Consider the following 19,538-nt stretch of genomic DNA (forward strand, 5'->3'; position numbering starts at 1 on the left):
GGGTGGGGTGGGGTGGGGGCTGGAGAGATGGCTCAGCAGTTAAGAGCACTGGCTGCTCTTCCAGAGGACCGGGTTCAATTTCCAGCACCTACATTGGCAGCTCACACCTGTCTGTAACTCCAGTTCCAGGGGATCTGACACCCTCATACAGATATACATGCAGGCAAAACACCAATGCACATATAAATAAAAATTTAAATTAAAAAATAAAGTAGTGAAATGAACATTGGGCGATAACTGGGCTCATGCTTCATGACGCCTGATCTCGATACACATTTCCCTGATGGCAAAGTTTTTGAAATCAGGTTTTCTTGGGGGTGGGAGTCTGTTTACAATGAACCAACCAACCTTGGTTTGGCTTTTCAGGACTTAAAAAGCACTATACCGACGGGCGGTGGTGGCGCGTGCCTTTAATCCCAGCACTCAGGAGGCAGAGGCAGGCGGATCTTTGTGAGTTCAAGGCCAGCCTGGTCTACAGAGCGAGATCCAGGAAAGACGCAAAGCTACACAGAAACCCTGTCTCAAAAAAACAAACAAATAAACAAAAGCACTATACCCTGGAAGAGAAGCTGCCACCAAGAAGCCATCACTGGAGCTATACCCCCTGACCCAGCACTCAGGAGGCTGAGGCAGGAGGATTCTAAGAGGCTAGCCTAGACTACACAGTGAGACCCAGTCTCAAAAAGCAAAATAAATAAAATAACAGAGGTGGGGGTGGGGTATTGAGGCTCCAGGAGAGAAGGAAGCCTGGCCCACAGAAAGGGTCCTTTTCTTCTCCACACAGAGCAACAAAAGGGAGTGATTTGCACAGACGGGAAGCTGAGGTAAAGATATGCTCAGCTGAGCAGACCCTCTGTCTTCCCACTAAAACACGACACAGACTGCAGAAAATCCAGCTCCCTACACGGTTGACCCTGTCTTCAGGGCAAACTTTCCTACAGCCATGGGCTCCCCCATGAATCTCACACCCTTGGGACGCCCTGAACTTACATCAGATTTCTACCCACACAAATCTGACATCCTGTTCACATAAAATCCTCACCCGGAGTCATTTAAGGAGAAAACCCAAGGAAGGCATAAAGTCCTCCAGGAGACAGACCCAATCCATGGCTGGCCAGGGATAGTGTGTGTGTGTGTGTGTGTGTGTGTGTGTGTGTGTGTGTGTGCGTGTTTGTGTGTGCGCATGCCCAGATGGAACCCAGAGGCTGGGGGCACGAAGGTACAAACATCTTCATATTAAGGATAATACCCCCTCCCCAGGGAGGCATTTCACTCCGAAAAAGGAACCAACTAAAACATCATTTTATTTTTATAATATTAAAAAATAAGTCTTTGATATATAAAAACTGGCCAGAAATTGTTTTTTACTTGTTACATAAGAATTGTCATCTTACATGTCCAGACTATTGCCGGATCTTTGTCTCGGGGCAGGAGTTAGGGTTCGGGTCCTGAGTATGAAGGACAGGAGGTGCTGGGGCCTGGCAAAGTACTGTGTAGAGCAGAGTATTCTCAGCCTTGATTTCAGAGCAGAAGTCTGCCCAGCAGGCTACAGATCTCCATGTACCTTTAGGGACGTGACCTTTAACAGGTGGCACCTGAGAGTTGCTTGATGTGTAACAGGACATTAAAGATTGGCTTCTCCTGTCCTCACCCCAGCAGCCAGTCCTGGTAGGTAAAATCCCACAAGGCAGAGATGTAGACAGGCCCCATCACTTCTGCAGGGGACGGAGGAGCCTCCCTAGGGTAGCCTGCCCCGAGTCCTTCAGTCTGAGAGAGGATCTTTCCGCAGTCCCTCTGCCCTTCAGGGGGGTCTCTGCATTGACACTTGAACCCCCGGAAGATTCAGGGCACTTCTTGGAGGCCCTGGCGCTGCTGGCCCTCTTCAAAGTGCCACTGTCCTTGGAGGCAGAATCCTCGGGGCCACCTTTGACCCTAAGCTGCCGCTGGGAGACTGTCCTGGTGATGCCAGAAGCTCTGGACACAGGTGGAGCATCTGTTCGCATGCACCGAGATGAGGAGGCCACCGTACTTCGGGCAAAGCTTGGGACGGGGGGAAGGGCTCGAGAGACACCCGGAGTCTGAGGTGCTTTGGGCTCTTCCGTGAGGCTTTCAGAATCTTGCGAGGTGGGGCTGCTGACCTTGTTTTCTTCGGGTTTCTGCCTGGGGATGTTTCTGAGGGGCTTGGCGCTGGGCTTTCGAAACGAGGCCCTGGGCTGTACCACGGCCTCCTTCCCTGGCCGCCCACTCATGCTTCCACTCGAGCGGGGCAGCCTGGGCTCCTCTGTCCCTGGCCCACTCACGTGGGGCCTCCTGGGCGAAGTGTCGGAGGTCCCCCGCACTGAGCTCCTTCGTGATAGCAGTGTGTCTGTGCTGCTGGGTGTCTCCCGAGGGGAAGCCCTGGATGTCAGCTCCGGACGCTTCCAGGCCCCCGCTCCCCTGCTGGACTTGGAGATGGGCACTACCTTGCGCATGTGCTCATTCTCAGAGGAGTTCAAGGTTCTCACAGACTTGGGGGCTACCCCTTGGCTGCGCCGGGCACTGACCGGCTTTGAGGCCCCCGGTGATGCCTCTTTGAGGGAATTTCTCTTTGGTGCTGTGGCATCCTTCCCTTTGCTGGGTCTGTCCTTCGGTAGGCCACCCTGGCAGCTGGGCTCACTCTTACTGGAGTCGGGAGCGGGCACCTCCCCTGGGGGACTGGAAGCAGGGTTGGAGATCTGGCTGCTGCCTGCCTCTCCAGCCCCAGAGGACACTGAGCCATCTCCTGCTCTCTCTTCCTCCAGCTCTTCTCCTCCTGGTCTGGAGTCGGTTCCCTCTGAGCAGTCCAGAGTGAGCGAGCAGTCTGTGGTATCCGAGACATATAACAGAGGCCCAGGATCCTTATCTTCAGTGTCAGTGACAACCACAGACACAAGAGCCGCACTGCTGGGTTCATCAGGGACAGCCCTGTCGTCCTCCCCAGCTGGGCTGAGAACCTCCTGGGGACCTGTGTCCTTGGGTGTGAGGCTGTCCCCGCCAGCATCAAAGGACTGTGAGCTCTGATCCCCTGGAGACTGCAGCTTTGGGGGACAAAAGCCATTTAGAGTCAGTGGGGATGCCTCCTCCAGGCTCTTGGGACTCTGGAGGTCAAACTGGGTCAGCCCTGTGACCAGCTCATGCTCCCTGATGCCCAGATCCAATGGTAGGAGAGGAGGGCTTTGTGTGGGACACAAGCCCATGGGTTCACTGTTCCTTTTCCGGAGGATGCTCGCCCTGCCCCGTCCAGTCCGCGGGAAAGGAGATGCAGGTTCCTCCGGCTGGGGCGCTGGAAGCTGACTCTGCCAAGCAAAGAGAGGGGCTTTCTCCTGGTTCTTGGCGGCCTGAGGTTCATGAACAAAGCTGGGGTCACAGTGCTGCTGTTCTCTGGGCTCCATCCAGGCGATGGTGGGCCGGGGCTGTCTGGGACTGCTCCGGGGTAAGCTGTTGAATTTGTTGGGGTCCTCTGGACTGCTGCTGGTGGCACTCTCCAAGAAGGTCAAAAGCTCTCGGTCAGCAGAGATGCCCAGGGAGAGGCGAGAGCGACGGGTGTTGGGGGGCCGGTAGGAGGGGCTGGCGGGCCTGGGCTTCAGAAAGGACGGCAGGTCTTCTGTGCCCTTCTTAGCTAGCATCTGCACATCATTCTCACTGCTGCTTCTGCCAAAGCCTCCGAGCTCTCCAGTTGTCCAAGAATGTCGCTTCTGTTCCAGCTCCTTCAGCCTCTGTATCTGTTTCCGCTCTTGTTCCTCCCGGTCATGGTTGTCCTAACGGAGTGGAGAGAAGACAGCATGAGATGCCGAGAGCCTGTGTGCAGTACTAGGCCCACTCGCTGTAAGATTTAATGAGAGGTGCTTTCACGGACAGCCCCGGGTCCCTCCCGACACAGGCTCTGCCTTCTTCTGCACATGTGTATGTGTGTAGGGCGGGAAAGCTTCCCAAAGCAACTGAGGGAGTGTGACAAAGGGTCATGCTAGGCTTGGCCCCAACAATCTGTCTATAGTTCTCATTTGATCCCTCCGCCCAATGCCCAGCTTCCAGTATGGGTTATGATTCCATATATGCACACAGTCTCAACTCCAGCAAAGCTACCTAAGCAATTGTAGAGAGGTAAATAAAATACCGTAGATGCTGAAAGAGTGCACACAAAATTGTACAACCCAGTTGCACGGCTCTATCCATATCCCACTATAAGTCAATGCACATATACTCCTAAGCAGGACATTCTAGTTAATATTGATTGGGGTATGTTAGCATAGGCCAAAGACATTGAGAGACACCTTTCATCATGTTCTTGGAGTGCCTCCCTGGATAAAAATAAATGAACAAATACCAAAAATGCCCTGGTGGGTCTGCCAACCACAGGCTGAAGCAGAGGTGACTGCTCTGTCCCTCAATCCCATTCCCATAATCAGACAAGATAAACAGGTGTGCTTTACAAATACTTCAACCATCTACCCTGCTGGAAAGGAATCAACCTTCCCTAATGACACAGAACCCACATGGAGACACCACAGTGTCCTTCACCTCTCTGAGTAATCTCATATTGCTGTTGTCCCTCAACATATCTAGGGGATTTATTCCTGGTTCCTCCTTGGATACCAAATCTGAGGATACTCAAGTCCCTTATGCAAAATGGAACAGGATTTGCATATGGTCTATGCATATCCTCATATATACCTTAGCCAACTCTAAATTACTTATAGCTAACGCAGCTTAAGAGTTACATATGTATTGTTTAGGCATAACAAAAAAATCTATAGACATTTAGCACAGACATAACTTTTAAACACTATTTTCAATTTGTAGTTGACTGAATCTGCAGGCGTGGATATGTAGAAACAGCTGTATTTGTGTTATAATTTGTAAGTTTCTTTTGGGTTCTGAGGTCCACGTAATCATGTAATTACGTGGACACCTCAGTTCTGTTATTGTTAGCAGTTTTTATTTGACAATACATTTCCTCTTCCAGTGGGCTTTCCTTTCCAAGTTCCTGTGGAGTGCTGCCTGGGGAGTCTTGGCTCCTTCTGCAACTCTAGCCACAGCCTCCCTCGGGTCCCCAAGTTTCTTGGTCTTCTCATTTTTAAGCCTTCACATAGTTGGGGGTGGCCCAGGCCCCGACTCTCATGATGACTGGGCTGAGAGATTCCCACAGTGGCCTCACAGGCCTGCAGTATCCAGATGGGGAGTGAGAGCCTCCAAGGCAGTCAGTTAGACTCTGGCCAACCCCCCCAGCCTCCCACAGCTGAGCTCACTGCTTGGACAGAAGCATGTTAACGTGGCTGCAGGCTCAGCTCCCTTCACTCAGCTAGATGGGGAAAGGCGTGGCTAGGAACCCAAAGGAATTCTGGACTTGGAAGCAATGTGACCAGTTCCTCTACTAAATCCATCTATGGTCTGCATTCAAAACAGCAATAGTGCCAGCCTCAGGTTGAATCCTACACCATAAGTAAATGAATAGGCTGGTAAGTAAATAAAATGTGAATTAGGGGTAGCTGGTTCCTCAATGTCACCTGAAATAATGGGATCTGAGATACTTTTATGTTTTTATCGACAGATAAATGCTTCATTTACCAAGGCCCAGCAACCTGGGAAGTTTTCTGGCTTCTGAATTCAACCAAGAGACCACTGCCTGAATGGTTGAGGCAGCAGGCCCCCTCAACCTGGGAGACCTTCAAGGTCTTGCTAACTAATGACAGCACCCCATGGTGCTAATACCACAATGGTGTGTGGCTCTGGAAATAGGCAAGAGGAAGGCCTCTTTTCTAGGTGACTCAAGCCTCCCTAGAAGCTGACACTTCCTCCTAGGGAGGGGTTGAGAAAAAAACAGTCAGATGTGCAGGAAACTTCCAAGTCTCATCAACATAAGCTAGCAAAATGCTTCTAGGGCGTTCTGAATGCTGTATGATCAGCCAAGGCCAGAGGCCATGGTGACAGACTCCTGAGGCTACAGCAGAGCCACCTCCCACTCTTCCCTGCCAAGAGCCTGGCGTGACACCTAGCCAGATGGTCCTGAAACCAAAGAACCGATGACCATCTTTCTGTCATGGGCAGAGGACTGGGTCAGTGAGCAGAAAAATAGAAATCCCAAGGACCCTGGAAACAGGGCAGCACCAACAGCCACCATACCTTAACGGCTTTGTTGAATCGGATACAGAAGTCTCGGAATATCTGGAAGCATTCATCCAGTCTCATCGTTTCTCTGTCTTCACAGAAAAAGTCTATGAGGGTGTGAGCCTCGCCCTGCAGCTCCCGTTTCCAGAGTTCCAGCTCCGACAACTTTTCCACAGCAAACTACAGAAAAACAAACAGGGACACACGCGCGCGGTGAGCAGGGTCAGCTGAGGTGGACGCGCCGTCGGGGTTCGATTGCAGGTCTCTGGGAAGGGGAGGCTGCGGAGGCCACTCAGAGCCAAGAGGAAAATGAGTCACCCCAAAGCAAACCTCAAGGGGACGAGGTAACCTCCTCCCTGAGACCCGAAGCCGCAGAAGGCACCGGAGAAGCCAGGAGTGCCAGTGCACACCTGTAATCCCAGCGTCTGGGAGATGGGGACTGGGGGATTAGGAGATCAAAGCCAGCCGGGTTACATCGCAAGACCCTGTCTTTAAGTAAATACGAGAGCCTTAACCCATTGAGTGTCCCTGACCAGAGTTCACCTTTAAGACCCCTAGCAGAGTTGCCAAGGAAAACAGCCTGTCATCATTAAGAAATTCTGCTGTACGTGTTTTTCCACCCCTTAAAACACTCTTTTTTGGGTCAAGGTCTCAGAAGCTAACTTGTCCTGACAAGCTGCCCTCCTTGTCCGGCTGACAGGGGATCTATACACTTAATCCCAAATAAACTCTATTGGGTCACTGTCCCCACTGCCCAGGATGGAAGCCTGGGGTGCTACCCGAGACAGCTGTGTCCCACGTGTAGTAGGTTTGGGGAGTATCAGAGCTCCCCGGTTCTGACTGGTGGGCCCCTACTTTACTGTCTGACTCCTCTGGGATGGGTCAGTTTCCAAGGCCATGACAGATTTCAGTGCTTCTTCAACAAGTAGTGTGTATGTGTGTGTGTGTGTATGTGTGTGTGTGTGTGTGTGTGTGTGTGTGTGTGTGTGTGTGTGTGTGTGTGGTGACAGAAGGTTGCATGTCCCCAGCACATTTCTGAGCCATCTAGAATGGGGTTTGTGATGTCCAAGGGTCACAGGTTAGTGACAGCGTCCGGGCCATCATGAGGTAGCAGTGTGGGGAGAGGAAGGGGACTGGAGATTTGAACTACTGCACGGAAGTCTTTCCTCGTTGCCTCATTGACTAGGCTTCCATGAAGAAGGAATGGAGGAAGCACATGACTTCATGAGAGGACTCTTACATTCCTATTTTAAGGAAGTCTACCCGTGAACAAGTTCTTCTGGAGTGAGGGGCTGGGCCTAAGGTGTGGGAAAGAAACAGGTTTCCCGCCTTGGAGGAGGGGAGCTGCTTTCTGTGCACACTCAGCCCGCTCCGGAGCAGAAATGGAAATTCCTGTCAGACGCAGCCCCTCCCACCAGCCCAACCACTTTCTCCTTAGTAAGCCTTTGCTTAAACCAGACACATTCTCGGGGTGGTGGGGAACACAAACTATGTAGGAAAGTGAATACCAGAGACAGTAACCATCTGAGTCAGAGGCCCAAGGCAGTGAGAGTCTTCCCGGTGTATTTTTGTCACAGAGAAGAGGGTATTCACAGATAGACAACTATTTGTCTGTCATTCTTCTGTATGGAAAAAAAAAAAAAGAAAGACTCAAGGCAAGACCAGCTGACTGCAGGAGACAGGGGCCTCCTGACCAGAATCTGGACCTCCTATGACTGATCTGCAGACCCCATGGGGATGGATGGATGGATGGATGGATGGATGGATGGATGGGTGGATGGATGGGTGGGTGTTAGGTAAAGCCTAACAGAACCCAAGTTGCCCTCAGCACCTGGGACAACCAAACACTCTGAACAGCCTAAAAACAAACAAACCCAACCGCCAAACAAACGAGAAAAGCCACAAGTTTGGAACAGCTTGGTGCTGCTCATAGCAAGAGAGGTGTCGCCTTTACACTACTGCCCGAGGGCCCGTGGCCTGAGTGCAGCCTGCTCCCAGGAACCTCATCTCACTACCTGGAAAATGCCCATCTGTGTGGCACCTTCTGTCTATAGAGGTTATAAAGGACGCTGAGGCTGGAGCCGTCACTTAAAGGGTCCTGTCCTGGTCCAGCAGGAACAAGATTCCAGTCTCCGCACTGTTAAACAAACACTACCAAAAATAAAATAAAATTAAATTAAATTAAAATATTTCAAGAACTAAAACAAGTTGGCTCTGAAAAGCAGCCCAGGAGTGAGGAGGAGGCAGCTGGGTCTTTATATTGAAGACTTCTGTTGAGATCCGGTACAAGATTACTTCTGGAGGTGTAGCTTATAGTTGAGGGTGTGTGCTTAGCATGTACAATGGCATAGATAGCTTCAATCCCCAGCCCCTCCAGGACAAAAAGGTTTAGTATAGGATCTTAGCACTTAAAATAAGAACTGGGCTAAGAAACCACCAGAATCTAAATTCTGATGTGACAGTTCTCCTTCTTGGGTTTCTGCTTTGTTTTCTGCACCTGACCACACTCAGGACTGCTCTGTATTCAGAGGTGGAGACGGCCTCTGTGCTGCTGTTGCACCGTGGGTGGGACCGGGCATACCATACTGCTCAGGGGACAGCACCTGCCTAGCAGGCACAAGGCCTTGGGTTCCAAACCAGTGGAGACTTTGATGGTCACGCATCCTGTTCTTGCCCCCTGCCGCGGCAGCCCAGCCATGGCTCAAGGGTCTCACAGAAGGCTGGATGCAAGGGAAGGAAGGTATCAGTTTGTTTTTTAAAAGAGGAAGACAAAAAGAAGTACGTCAGACTATGTGATTAGTGAGTCACACTGAGCTGTCACAAACAGATCCACTCTACTGGTTTTTGTTGATGTTGTTTAGAGTGGCTCCTGACACACCCTGTGGGCGGATGTATTCGGGTGCCGATGGGCACCGAAGCTCTGTGTGCCCTGCTGTTGTTGGCAGTAGAAATCAGGACAGGTACAATCGGCCTGTCTCTTCTACAGAAACACATGAAGGAGCATCAGCCCAAACCCTCCAGTGTCAGGATGTTCCGTGGAACTCTCTCTCCCCTTGTCTAAAAATATGAAGGCGACAGAGCCAAACCTTAAGTTGCCAGGCAGAGTCCCAGGGTGAGAGGCCTGGACTGCCGCCATTTCAGCGGAAGCCCTTTCTGGAAGCAAATTCTGGGCAGCTCATCATCGCTATCCTCTGCCATGAAAGGACAGTGGGACACAAGGGTCCCTGTATTCACTTGGGAGCAAAGCTTGAGTGGGCTCTTGCTGCCTCCACCAGTCCCACAGGCGGTCCTGCTGAGACTGCTGGACGATGAGAGGGACTGACCTGGAGGAAATCTTCCATCTGCTGAGACAGCTCCTGGTCCCGCTGGATGTTTTCCTGCAGCGATTTTGTTCGGACAAAGAGCGAGTGCAGCTCCGCCTCAGTGACATCCAGAGATAATCTGAAGAAGGAAGGGGAGAGCGGGAAGCTGGCACCAAGACACCAGGCATCACGTGGCTATTCCAAACAAGACCCATCTTTGGTCAAGCCTGGGACAGGGGAGCCTCTGGGATCCATCTACCCACTTCTGTATTTAGATCTTGAGTGAATCGCCACCTGTCTTTTTTTCTTTTTTCTTTTTTTTTTTAAGAGGCGAGTGCTTCCTTCACACACAAGATGTAAGGAAAGCAGACTGCCAGCCGACCCAGACCACAGGACTGAGGGAGCTTTTCAGACAGGCGGTCTCAGCAACCCTGTGCAACAAGCATCAAAACGAAAACCCGGCGAGACTGGGAGCAGCTGCCTTCCTCGTGTTGGGATGCGCTCGCTCACAAACAGCCAGGCAGGGGAGGCTGACACTCAGAGTTCCTCTTTTGGGTCACAGGGAGCCAGATTCCACCTCTCCCCGTATGTTACAGAGAACTAAAACATGGCCAACAGCGCTGCCAATGAGCAGCTGGATCGACTGCTGTGTGTGTGTTCTAGCCATCAAATCAAGATCAGCAGATGCCGGGCGGCGGGGCGGCGGCGGCGGTGGTGGCGCGCGCCTTTAATCCCAGCACTCGGGAGGCAGAGGCAGGCGCATCTCTGTGAGTTCGAGGCCAGCCTGGTCTACTGAGCGAGATCCAGGAAAGGCGCCAAAACTACACAGAGAAACCGTGTCTCGAAAAAGCAAAAACAAACAAACAAAAAAAATCAGCAGAACACCAAGACTGTTTTGTCGCCAGGGAGGGGAGCAGGTGAAATCCAAAATCCAGGGGAATTTAGTACATTTGGATGCATTCATGTTGCTATTATGAATTTTAGTTTTTCTGTTGTGCAAACAGCTTCCCACCTCTCCTGGTCTTTGGTGGTACACAGTTCCTAATTGAAGGATGAGTTGTAGTTTACTTGTGTACGTCACTCACCTTCCATTCCAACAAACAAGCCTTATTGGGAGAGGTTTGTCTAAGACAACGGTGTTTTGCTAAAGCTACCCGGTACCAACAGGAAATGCTACCCGGTACCAACAGGAAATGCTACCTCAAAAGCATAACACTAATTTTCTTTATATATACATGTGTAATATTTCTATAGTATTAATATTGCAAAACATTTGCATATTAGTCTCTTATAGGAATTAAAAAAGTTTGTATCTTCCATCTGTTTTTTTTCTTGGAGCATAATCTAGTGATCTGTAAACATGAATTACGAAGTGTTTAGTCTTTGCACTGGTAATCCTCCTGTCTGAAAGACATATTATCTGTGGCTAGATGTCAATAACAGTTAGATACTGTCTAATGACAGGACTGTGAGCTGTGGTTTATTTCTTTCTATGCAGATAGTTCATGCTGTCATGGCTGGCGACAATCACTCAGATAATAAGGATATTATATAGCCAGACATGGTGTCATTGGCCTGTAGTTCCAGATACTCAAGAAGCCGAGGCAGGAGGATCATTTCAGCCCAGGAATTCCAGGCCAGTCTGGGCAACATAGGATGATATCATTAAAAAAAAAGTATATGATATTAATTTGGTTGACAAGCAGTGGTGAGCTGAGCCAGCTCATCAGAGGCTATTGTGTGCATTTCTTCCCAACTCTGCATTAAGTAGTTCTGTGTTGGCAGCCAGAAACCAGTCAGGCTAGCAGTATTTAAGGCACAGACATCAACAAATGTGAAAAATCAAGACTTTTTTCTTGAAGAACTGATTAACTGCAGTGTTTACCGGAGGATGCATGGGCCTATTCTAAGTTAAATAACAGAATGGAGATAATACACACACAGATCGTTGTTGCATTAAAGCATGCATCTATATTAGGTTTAGAAGCAAATTAGAGTAATGGAATTAGGGCTTCACACTTGGTAGACACTTTCTCTGTAAAGCTGAGTGACTAATTTAGAATCAAGTCCTTTCATGGGACTTGGTGTGGTTCCAACCTCTTAATGCAATAGAAAATAAATGTACCATGTTCAAGTCCACGGAGAAACAGTGAGGTATGGCCCTACGAGTTTGATCTAAACCAACTCCCAAGGTAACAAGCTGTGCCCTTTCGACCAGGAGGGGGTTGAAGCTCTGATCCCTATTTTTCTTATACTTGAATAGTGCTCTTTAGAATAGACTCAAATGGTTTCTTTCAGTTTAAAAAATAACAATTAGTTGTTCAAAATCCCCAAATTTCAAAGATGCACACACACTTGCACAGATACATGGAAAGCAAGAACAGGAGGGGGAAAACGTTTCAACAAGAGAGCACGTTTCAAGAGTTCAGACTGGAATCGGAGAGGACTCCGCCATTTTCACGGGAAGGTGGTCAAGGAAACCAAGACGCCCTTTGTCGCCGTGCTCACCTCGATGTCTCCTGCACATGCTGCAGCTTCTCAGAAAAGTGTAGTAGGATGGCATCTTGCTTCTGGGCTTCCTGGAACAGAAACAAACTTTGGTCTTACTGGATGAATAAAACTGGGAGGGAAGCCTCATTCCCTTAGAGCTGCAGGGAGCCTTGGAAACAACACTTAGTTTTCAGCTTGCTACACTGAAAGCAATTCCCTGAGACATGAACTTTGATATTCTTCCCTAAGATTTACCAGAACTGCCCCCGCACTGTTCAGATACCTTTAACCTTCCCAAGACAAACAATTCCCGCATGAAATTCAACTCATGTGCATTGAAACTCAATGGAATGAGGCAGCGGCTTAGTGCCCATTGTTTCCAAGAGAACCCAATATACCCTGCCTAAATGGCAGGCATCTCAGTGAGCGTGTTCCTCAATGATGGTATGAGATGCCTCTGACGGTTAAACCAGTTTGCAAACCAACTTTAATGAGAGGCATAGGAGCCCAGGAGGTGTCTGGATTCTTCAGCTGTTTGGAGGCTGATTTGGGAAGGGTAAGTGGGAAGGAACCATTTAGGGGATTCCTTCCTACAGGAGCGGGGCCCAAGCCACGCAGAGCCAATGCCCACATCTGTCCAAAAGAGCCCCACCAGACAGCGTTTTAGGCTGGATAAGGAAACAGTTTCTCACTTCGGGGCTTTGAACACCGACTTTTCAATCAAGTAGTGAGGACTAGAGGCTGGGGTGGGGATACAGTCTTGGTAGACTGCCTATCCAGCATGCTAAGACCCTGGTTTCCATCCCCAGATCCCAAAGACAAGAAGCCATGTATAGAGTCAGACTCTAAACCCTACAGTAGCAGACAGCACTCTGATGCACAGTTCCCAAGAGACTGGTCACTAATCCCATTCATCTCACATCGGCGGTTTCCACACCTAGCGTTCTATGCGCCGTCCCTACAATGGTTACCCCATCTAGCTTGCACCGAACAATTAGACAGCTATGGCCAGGATGTCTCTTTGTTCTTGCTCTTCTCTAACCCAGACTTCACTGTGTCTTATTTTCTTAAAACAAAAATCCTGGTCATGCTATTACTGTACACAAATTTCCGTCTGCTTCCCATGGCTAAACCATGACCTCTAACTCGGTACCTCTGACGTTTGAATCCTTTCCTACTTTCTGAACCCAGCCTCGTTGCCTCCCTTGTCCAGTTCCCTCCAGTAGCTCAAATTGGGAATCCACAAAGCTTCCAAAAACAGAATCTTCTTGGTATACTCCTTGTTCTTTTCCTAATTGAGAAATCATGTCTTGCCCGGGAAAAAATCACACTGTCTCCACTGGGTATTCACAGACGTTCTCCGTTCTCTGCTTACCTGAGCGACAAAATGCAGAAGATTCATCCCAGGTTTGTTTGCTTTTGTGTCCGCCAATTTGAGTAAAGAAGACAGTTTAAATCCTACGGCATTGCCAGCATACCCTCCCTAAAGAAGGCAAGGCAAGAGAAAGAAACGTGTTGAGCCTTCAGACCGACAATGACGTGGCAGACGCGCACGTCTCGTTTGGGGTTCTACTTACTGCATTCATGATATTCCCAGCCTGGAGCACCAAGTGCAATATTGAATGTAGCTCCTCACACGTCATCAGCTCTGTCAAAAGGAACACACCACTGAGCCTTAGAAAGACCCCACATGCACAAAAGACAGCTTCACACTCAAGTTCAAGTGTATCTGGAGCAAGTTCTGACCCCAAACTAAGCACTCTTTACAGTCGTCATGTCTCTGATGATAAGAGAAACACAGTATGATCTAGGCCTTGGCGTTTAGCTGGGGCTCAAACATGTAGGGCAGTTAAACACCGCAGAAGTCATTCACTGACCATTTTCAAGTCCCAGAAAACACAGGAGCCCAAGGAAACACCGTGGTGTGGAGACCGACTTCCTCCTCTTCAGCGGTTAATTTTTTCATTTTTTTTCCCTTTCCTCACTATCCTTTAAGACTATATTTATGAGACATGAAAACCAATAGCCAGCGACATTTTGCTTAGCCAATGAGTTATGAAAAGATAAAAAATAAACAAGCTGGGATGTCATGTAAATAACTTGCAAACCACCAGCCCTCAAGCCCTGGTACTCAAAACATCTTTCCATTTTATTCAAAACACATTTCATTTGGATTGGCTGAAGGCTATAAAAGGGAACTTTCGGTAACATATTGGTAAACTGATTCTCTATTAACACAAAATCTCTTATACGTGCCTCTAAAGAAACGCAATTAAAAGGATATATTTGGAAAGCTAAAACAAACAACCTGGTTATTAAAATGACAGCGCAGGTAATAAAACGTCACCTCTGATGCTTGTGGGTCACTTTTCTCCACTAAGTCTGGCAATACTTTCAAAACATTACATTTGGACCAGTGCCTGTATTTCGTTATCTAAGAAGGCCAGTTTGGGAAGGTTACACAGATAAGAAACGTTTCCTCCGTGCCCACAAATTTATATTGCTCAATACGAAAACAAGTGCTCCCCATGCTGTTTGAACAGGAAGCTCCATTTTTTTTTTTTTTTTACCATGGCTGCAACAAACAGCCTCGGAATGGGAAGAACTGGAAGAGGTCTCCATATTGGAAGAAGAAAAAATCCCTTTTCACGCTCAGTGCTGCTCCACCATGAAGAAAATGCGGCAGGCTGAAGGGGGAGCGTCCCTCTCACCACAGGCAAGAGCAACGGCACAGGAAGACCAAGCAGGAATAGACAGTTCCAGAAAAACAACTAGAGAAGTGACTGGGAGAAAACCAGGCTGGAGGGCTGAAGATGGGAAGGTGGGCGGACCTGCCTGTGCCAGGGCAGTGAGTGCCAGGGAGCTTCAGGGCTGCCAGCCTACACTCTCAAGATACACAAAAAGCCAGAGACAAAGGCCTCAGCCCTAGCAGGCAGACCCTGAGAGGAGGCTGGGCAGGAAAAGTTAGCCGCTTTAAGATGTGAAAGGATCAGCTGATCCATCTCAGACTTAACAGACCTTTCCATGCTGGAGTCTAGAGGGGTGGTAGGTGGGAGAAGCCACAGAACAGAAACCTCAGGAGCCCTGGCAGGAAATGGCACATGCTGCAGCCTGGAAGGGAGGCCTGCCTGCTTTTGGAAGAGTAGTCCCGGTCAACCGAGAAAGGAAGATGTAGACGGTCCAGGACACAGGCATTGTGCTTGCAAGTACCGCACACACGTACACATTATATACCGTACCACACTCACCAGCATCACACCCCCTCACACTAGATACCAAACTCCACACACAAACACAATATATAGTACACACAATACATACTAAATACCACAAATGACACAGCACCACACATAAACATAATGCAAACACATTTTGTATCATATACACGACACACACTACCACTGACACAGCACCACACATAAACATAATGCAAACATTTTGTATCATATACACGACACACACTACCACAGACATTACACACACACACACACACACGGAACATGGAAAGCTAGCCATGTTGAGAAGCAAGACAGGCTGCTACTTGCAAGGTTGACTCTGAAGCCTGAGATGAAAGAAACTTTCTTCCATGGAAAGATAATATGCAAATGGATGTTCATTACTTGAACTGCATCCCTCCTTACACCTTTTCCCTTTTTAGGTGATCCAAAAATGAGATTTTTTTCCATTTCCAATTTCATCTGAATTTTTTTTTTACCAAATCTGATGAAAACAAACTATGTGGAAACACATATTCAATTACCTTTTGTAGCAGTTCTTAGAACTGTTATGTCGTTGTACAGAGAAGAGCAGGATGGCAAGAATTCCTTTTTTAGCACCATGGCTTCAATCCGAAGTGAATAGCTAAAGAACAGTAAGAAAATAAAACTAAGTAAAGCTGGACCAGGCATCAGCAACAACCCCGCTCCACAGAGGACAGCGGCCAGGGACTGCAGCCTTACTTTGGCACCTGAATCAGGTAGTGCAGAAAGGAATCTGCCAGAGAGAGCTTGGACACATCACCGTTAAATGTCTTTAACTTCTTTACCTAAAAGACAAAGAGAAGGGGAGAAGACAAAAAAAATAAAATAATAACTGATTAAAATTTAAGAATAAATTTCATTTTAGGATCATTCTAAGAAAATAATGTTTTGGTGCTAAATTCAAAGTAATAAAATGTAGCTCTAAGAAAAAGGAATCCATACCTACTACTGTGTTATTTTTTTGTTTGCTTGCTTGCTTATCCGTCTTCATATCTGGGGATGAGCCCAGGACCCTGAGCATCCTAGCCTAACATTCCACCACTGAGTCCCAGGTCTACTGCCGGATGGGTAGATGCTATGGCTGGGACTCACGCTGACAGAGAACCCGATGGAGAAATGGAGGAGATTTTCTAAATTCTAAAGGCACACTAGTGACCTCTCCACCAAGAGAATGGACACAGTCTGCAAGAACAACAAGGCGACCTGGGCCCCGAGGAAAGGGCAGGTAAAATTCCCAGCTAAACCCACATGTTTTCTGCCCTTTGCCTCTGGGCTTTCGATAAAGTCTAAGAGAGCCTTGGGCACCAGTGGGGGAGAAGAACTAGGTTCTTTCTTGCTGTGGAATAATATTTTTGTACGCTGTAAATTTGTGTTGCTCTCATCGTTAATAAAGAATTGACTGAGGCCGGGCGGTGGTGGCGCACGCCTTTAATCCCAGCACTCGGGAGGCAGAGCCAGGCGGATCTCTGTGAGTTCGAGGCCAGCCTGGTCTCCAAAGCGAGTACCAGGAAAGGCGCAAAGCTACACAGAGAAACCCTGTCTCGAAAAACCAAAAAAAAAAAAAAAAGAATTGACTGGACAATAGCTAGGCAGGATTTTCAGGGCAGAGAGAATGCTGGGAAGAAAAAGGGTGGAGCAAAAGAATTGTGAGGAGACACAGAGAGAAGAAGATGAACTTGATGTCCTGAGAAAAGGTACCAACCCAGAGCATGAATAAGAAATACGAGTTAATTTAAAATGTAAGAGTTAGCTAGTAACAAGCCTGAGCTATTGGCCAAGCACTTATAATTAATAGTAAGTCTCAGTGTGGTTATTTGGGAGCTGGCTGTCAGGACACAGAAAAGTCCACCTACACTTTCTCTCTTGGTGGCTGAACTAAATAAACTCATTCTTTTCTTTACTGATTTATTTCAGAATGAGGCATCTGGTTGTGGATCTTAGTGACAACAACCAGTGTTTTTATTTGTTCTTTTTTTTAGTGTTTTGCTATTTAAACTAATCTCAAAGTTTTGATCCTCTTGTCTCAGCCTTCTGAATGCTAGGATTGCAGATGTGTGTCATCTCACCTGGCTACTGCTTCCCCGCCCCCCAGTGTTGGGATAGAGGCTGGAGCCTGGGCGTGAGAAGCCCGTGCTGTACCACTGGGTTACCCTAGCCTAGCCTATTGGAGTGAGACCAGGTTGGCTCTCCAGAAGGTAATAAGAAGGAAAAAAGCTTCAACTGAATGATGGATGTTGAGATATCTACCTATGATGTATCTAAGGTATAGAACTGGCCTACATGCCAATCAACAGGTACACAGATAAAGAAAATATGGAATTACAGTCAATGGAGTATCACTCAGCTATTGAAAAGAGTGAAAGTCTGTCTTTTGTAACAAAATGGATGACACCACATGGCATCATGGTAAGTGAAATAAGCCAGCCACTGAAAGACAAGAACTGCGAATTCTCTGACCTATGTCAAAGCTAAGAAATGTCTTGACTGTAGAATAGTGATTAGTAAGGTTGTCCAGGGGAAGGGAGAGCATGGGCAAAGGAGCGCTGGATTTGGTCAGCACATGCTGTTACTCACATTATATGGAACCCCATCAATACATACAAGTAATGCACTTAATCAAAAGTAAAATACCTAAAAATTATTTTTCTTACGAAAAGCAGGTAAATAGTCTATACAGTATGAAGATCACATTTCCATAAATCAAGAAAAGATGTCTACCCCCCCCCACACACAGTGTTACCAGCCACTGTTCTTTTTACTTGCTCTTCAATTCTAGTTATTTTTAGTTATCTACAATGAACAGACTGCTGCTATAAAAAAAAAATCAAGCTAAATGAAGGTTTTGAAACACACACGTATTCCCCTCCTGTAGTAAAGAGTTCTGACGTAGATATACAGCCAAACAATTAGCAGGGAGAGGTGGAGGCAGAGACAAAGCTCTCAAACTGCATCAGACAGAAAAATCCTGCCTTCTCCGCACAGAAAACTGCACCAAGGTAAGAGCATATCACTCCTAAAGATACTCTTAAGAGTCTCTATGTAAGTGGCACCTTAGTCCCATTACTGTCAGGCACAACCCATTCCTGCAGCTAACTGTTGACAAAAAGGATTGAGCAATTTTACATTTTCTTGCATGAAAGGAATATCTTTTCCTGGATATTCAACCCAGGGTCTTGAAATGCTAAATAAAAGATCTCCCGGGTGCCACACTCTGGACCACATCATTTGTCACAAAGCTTGCTCTCTACAAGTTCGCTCTCTTCCACCCTCCCCATCCTGATTGAGTTCAAGCCCTTCGGAGCCATGGAAACTGCAGCCTGTCCTGGTGGTACCCAGGAACCCAGTAGGCTGAGGATGAGTTCAAGGCCAGCTTAGGCTGCATAGCAAGACCCTGCCTAGAAAAATCAAACAAAAAAGGATAAACAATGGAGAAATAAAAACAGAAAATTATAATTAAATAACATAAAGGTTTTATTTTTTTAAAACCTACTTATTGACATATTTATAGCAATTACGGGAAAGTATAAAATCCAACAGTACAAATTCACTCTCTAGAGTTAGATCTCTCTCAAAGCTGCTCTTTCCACTTCATTTTCATTTTGTGGTGTTAGGATGGAACCCAGGGCCTCATGCTTGATAAAGCAAATGCTCTGCTACTGAACTACACCCAGACTGGCCTTTTCTTGGGGGGGTGGGTGTTGGTTGGTTGGTTGGTTGGTTGGTTGGTTGGGGCAGAAAACAGACATTTGTAAAACTACATTTGACCCACTTGCAGAGAGCCATAGAGGGAATTTACCATTTTTAGCCTTGCTACACCAAAGGACTCAGGACACTTCCGGTTTAGCTCACCTCCAATTTAGTGCTGCCCTTGTGAACTGAGATAGCCCTAGGCTGCGTTCTGACTGCTTCCGGAGCAGAGTTTAACAGTTCACTGTATACGGGCAGGGGCAGGGTGAGGCAGGGCCTTTTAAGAGACCCCATGCTCACTATGTGCAAAGCTTTCAGCACAGATTTCAGGCTGAAGCACAAGAATGGGTCATTCCAGCTAAACTTTGAGTACTTCTGTTAAACATGCTAAACAGTGACTGCGTAAGGATTAATCTCCTCCACTTACGCAGAGGGCCAACAATGTTTATCGATCTTAAGGGAACGGAGAGGGAAGACAGAAATTTAAACGCCATGTACATAGTTCTTCTTTCTAGTTCCCAGCAAGCCTTGTATTCATTAAGAGGGATTACTGCGCCTTCCCAGTGGCAGGGAAAGGAAGAGGCGAGGTGAGCAAACTGTAATTAGTATGCATTCTCATCGTCATTATCAGAAATCACACCTTAAACAGTTAGGCATAATTTGGCTGGCTGAGCCA

At 47.6% G+C, this 19,538-nt stretch overlaps 1 protein-coding gene across 2 annotated transcripts in view; it reads right to left on the reverse strand.

Annotated features, from left to right (window-relative positions):
• Positions 1-1,286: 1,286 nt before the first annotated feature.
• Positions 1,287-19,538, reverse strand: part of Fhdc1 (FH2 domain containing 1) — a 39,343-nt gene continuing 21,091 nt past the window's right edge. For both annotated transcript variants that reach the window (XM_052731011.1, XM_052731010.1), the window contains exons 5-12: positions 15,875-15,960; positions 15,676-15,776; positions 13,493-13,563; positions 13,291-13,398; positions 11,934-12,004; positions 9,447-9,564; positions 6,139-6,303; positions 1,287-3,776 (exon numbers count right to left, since the gene is read on the reverse strand). In XM_052731011.1, the coding sequence (XP_052586971.1) occupies positions 1,710-3,776; positions 6,139-6,303; positions 9,447-9,564; positions 11,934-12,004; positions 13,291-13,398; positions 13,493-13,563; positions 15,676-15,776; positions 15,875-15,960 (2,787 nt within the window). In that variant the 3' untranslated portion in view covers positions 1,287-1,709. The remainder of the gene's footprint in view (positions 3,777-6,138; positions 6,304-9,446; positions 9,565-11,933; positions 12,005-13,290; positions 13,399-13,492; positions 13,564-15,675; positions 15,777-15,874; positions 15,961-19,538) is intronic.

The sequence above is a fragment of the Peromyscus californicus genome, unplaced genomic scaffold, assembly GCF_007827085.1.
Source record: "Peromyscus californicus insignis strain IS unplaced genomic scaffold, ASM782708v3 Scaffold_9__1_contigs__length_137607984, whole genome shotgun sequence".
In the NCBI taxonomy this organism is placed as follows: Eukaryota; Metazoa; Chordata; class Mammalia; order Rodentia; family Cricetidae; genus Peromyscus; species Peromyscus californicus.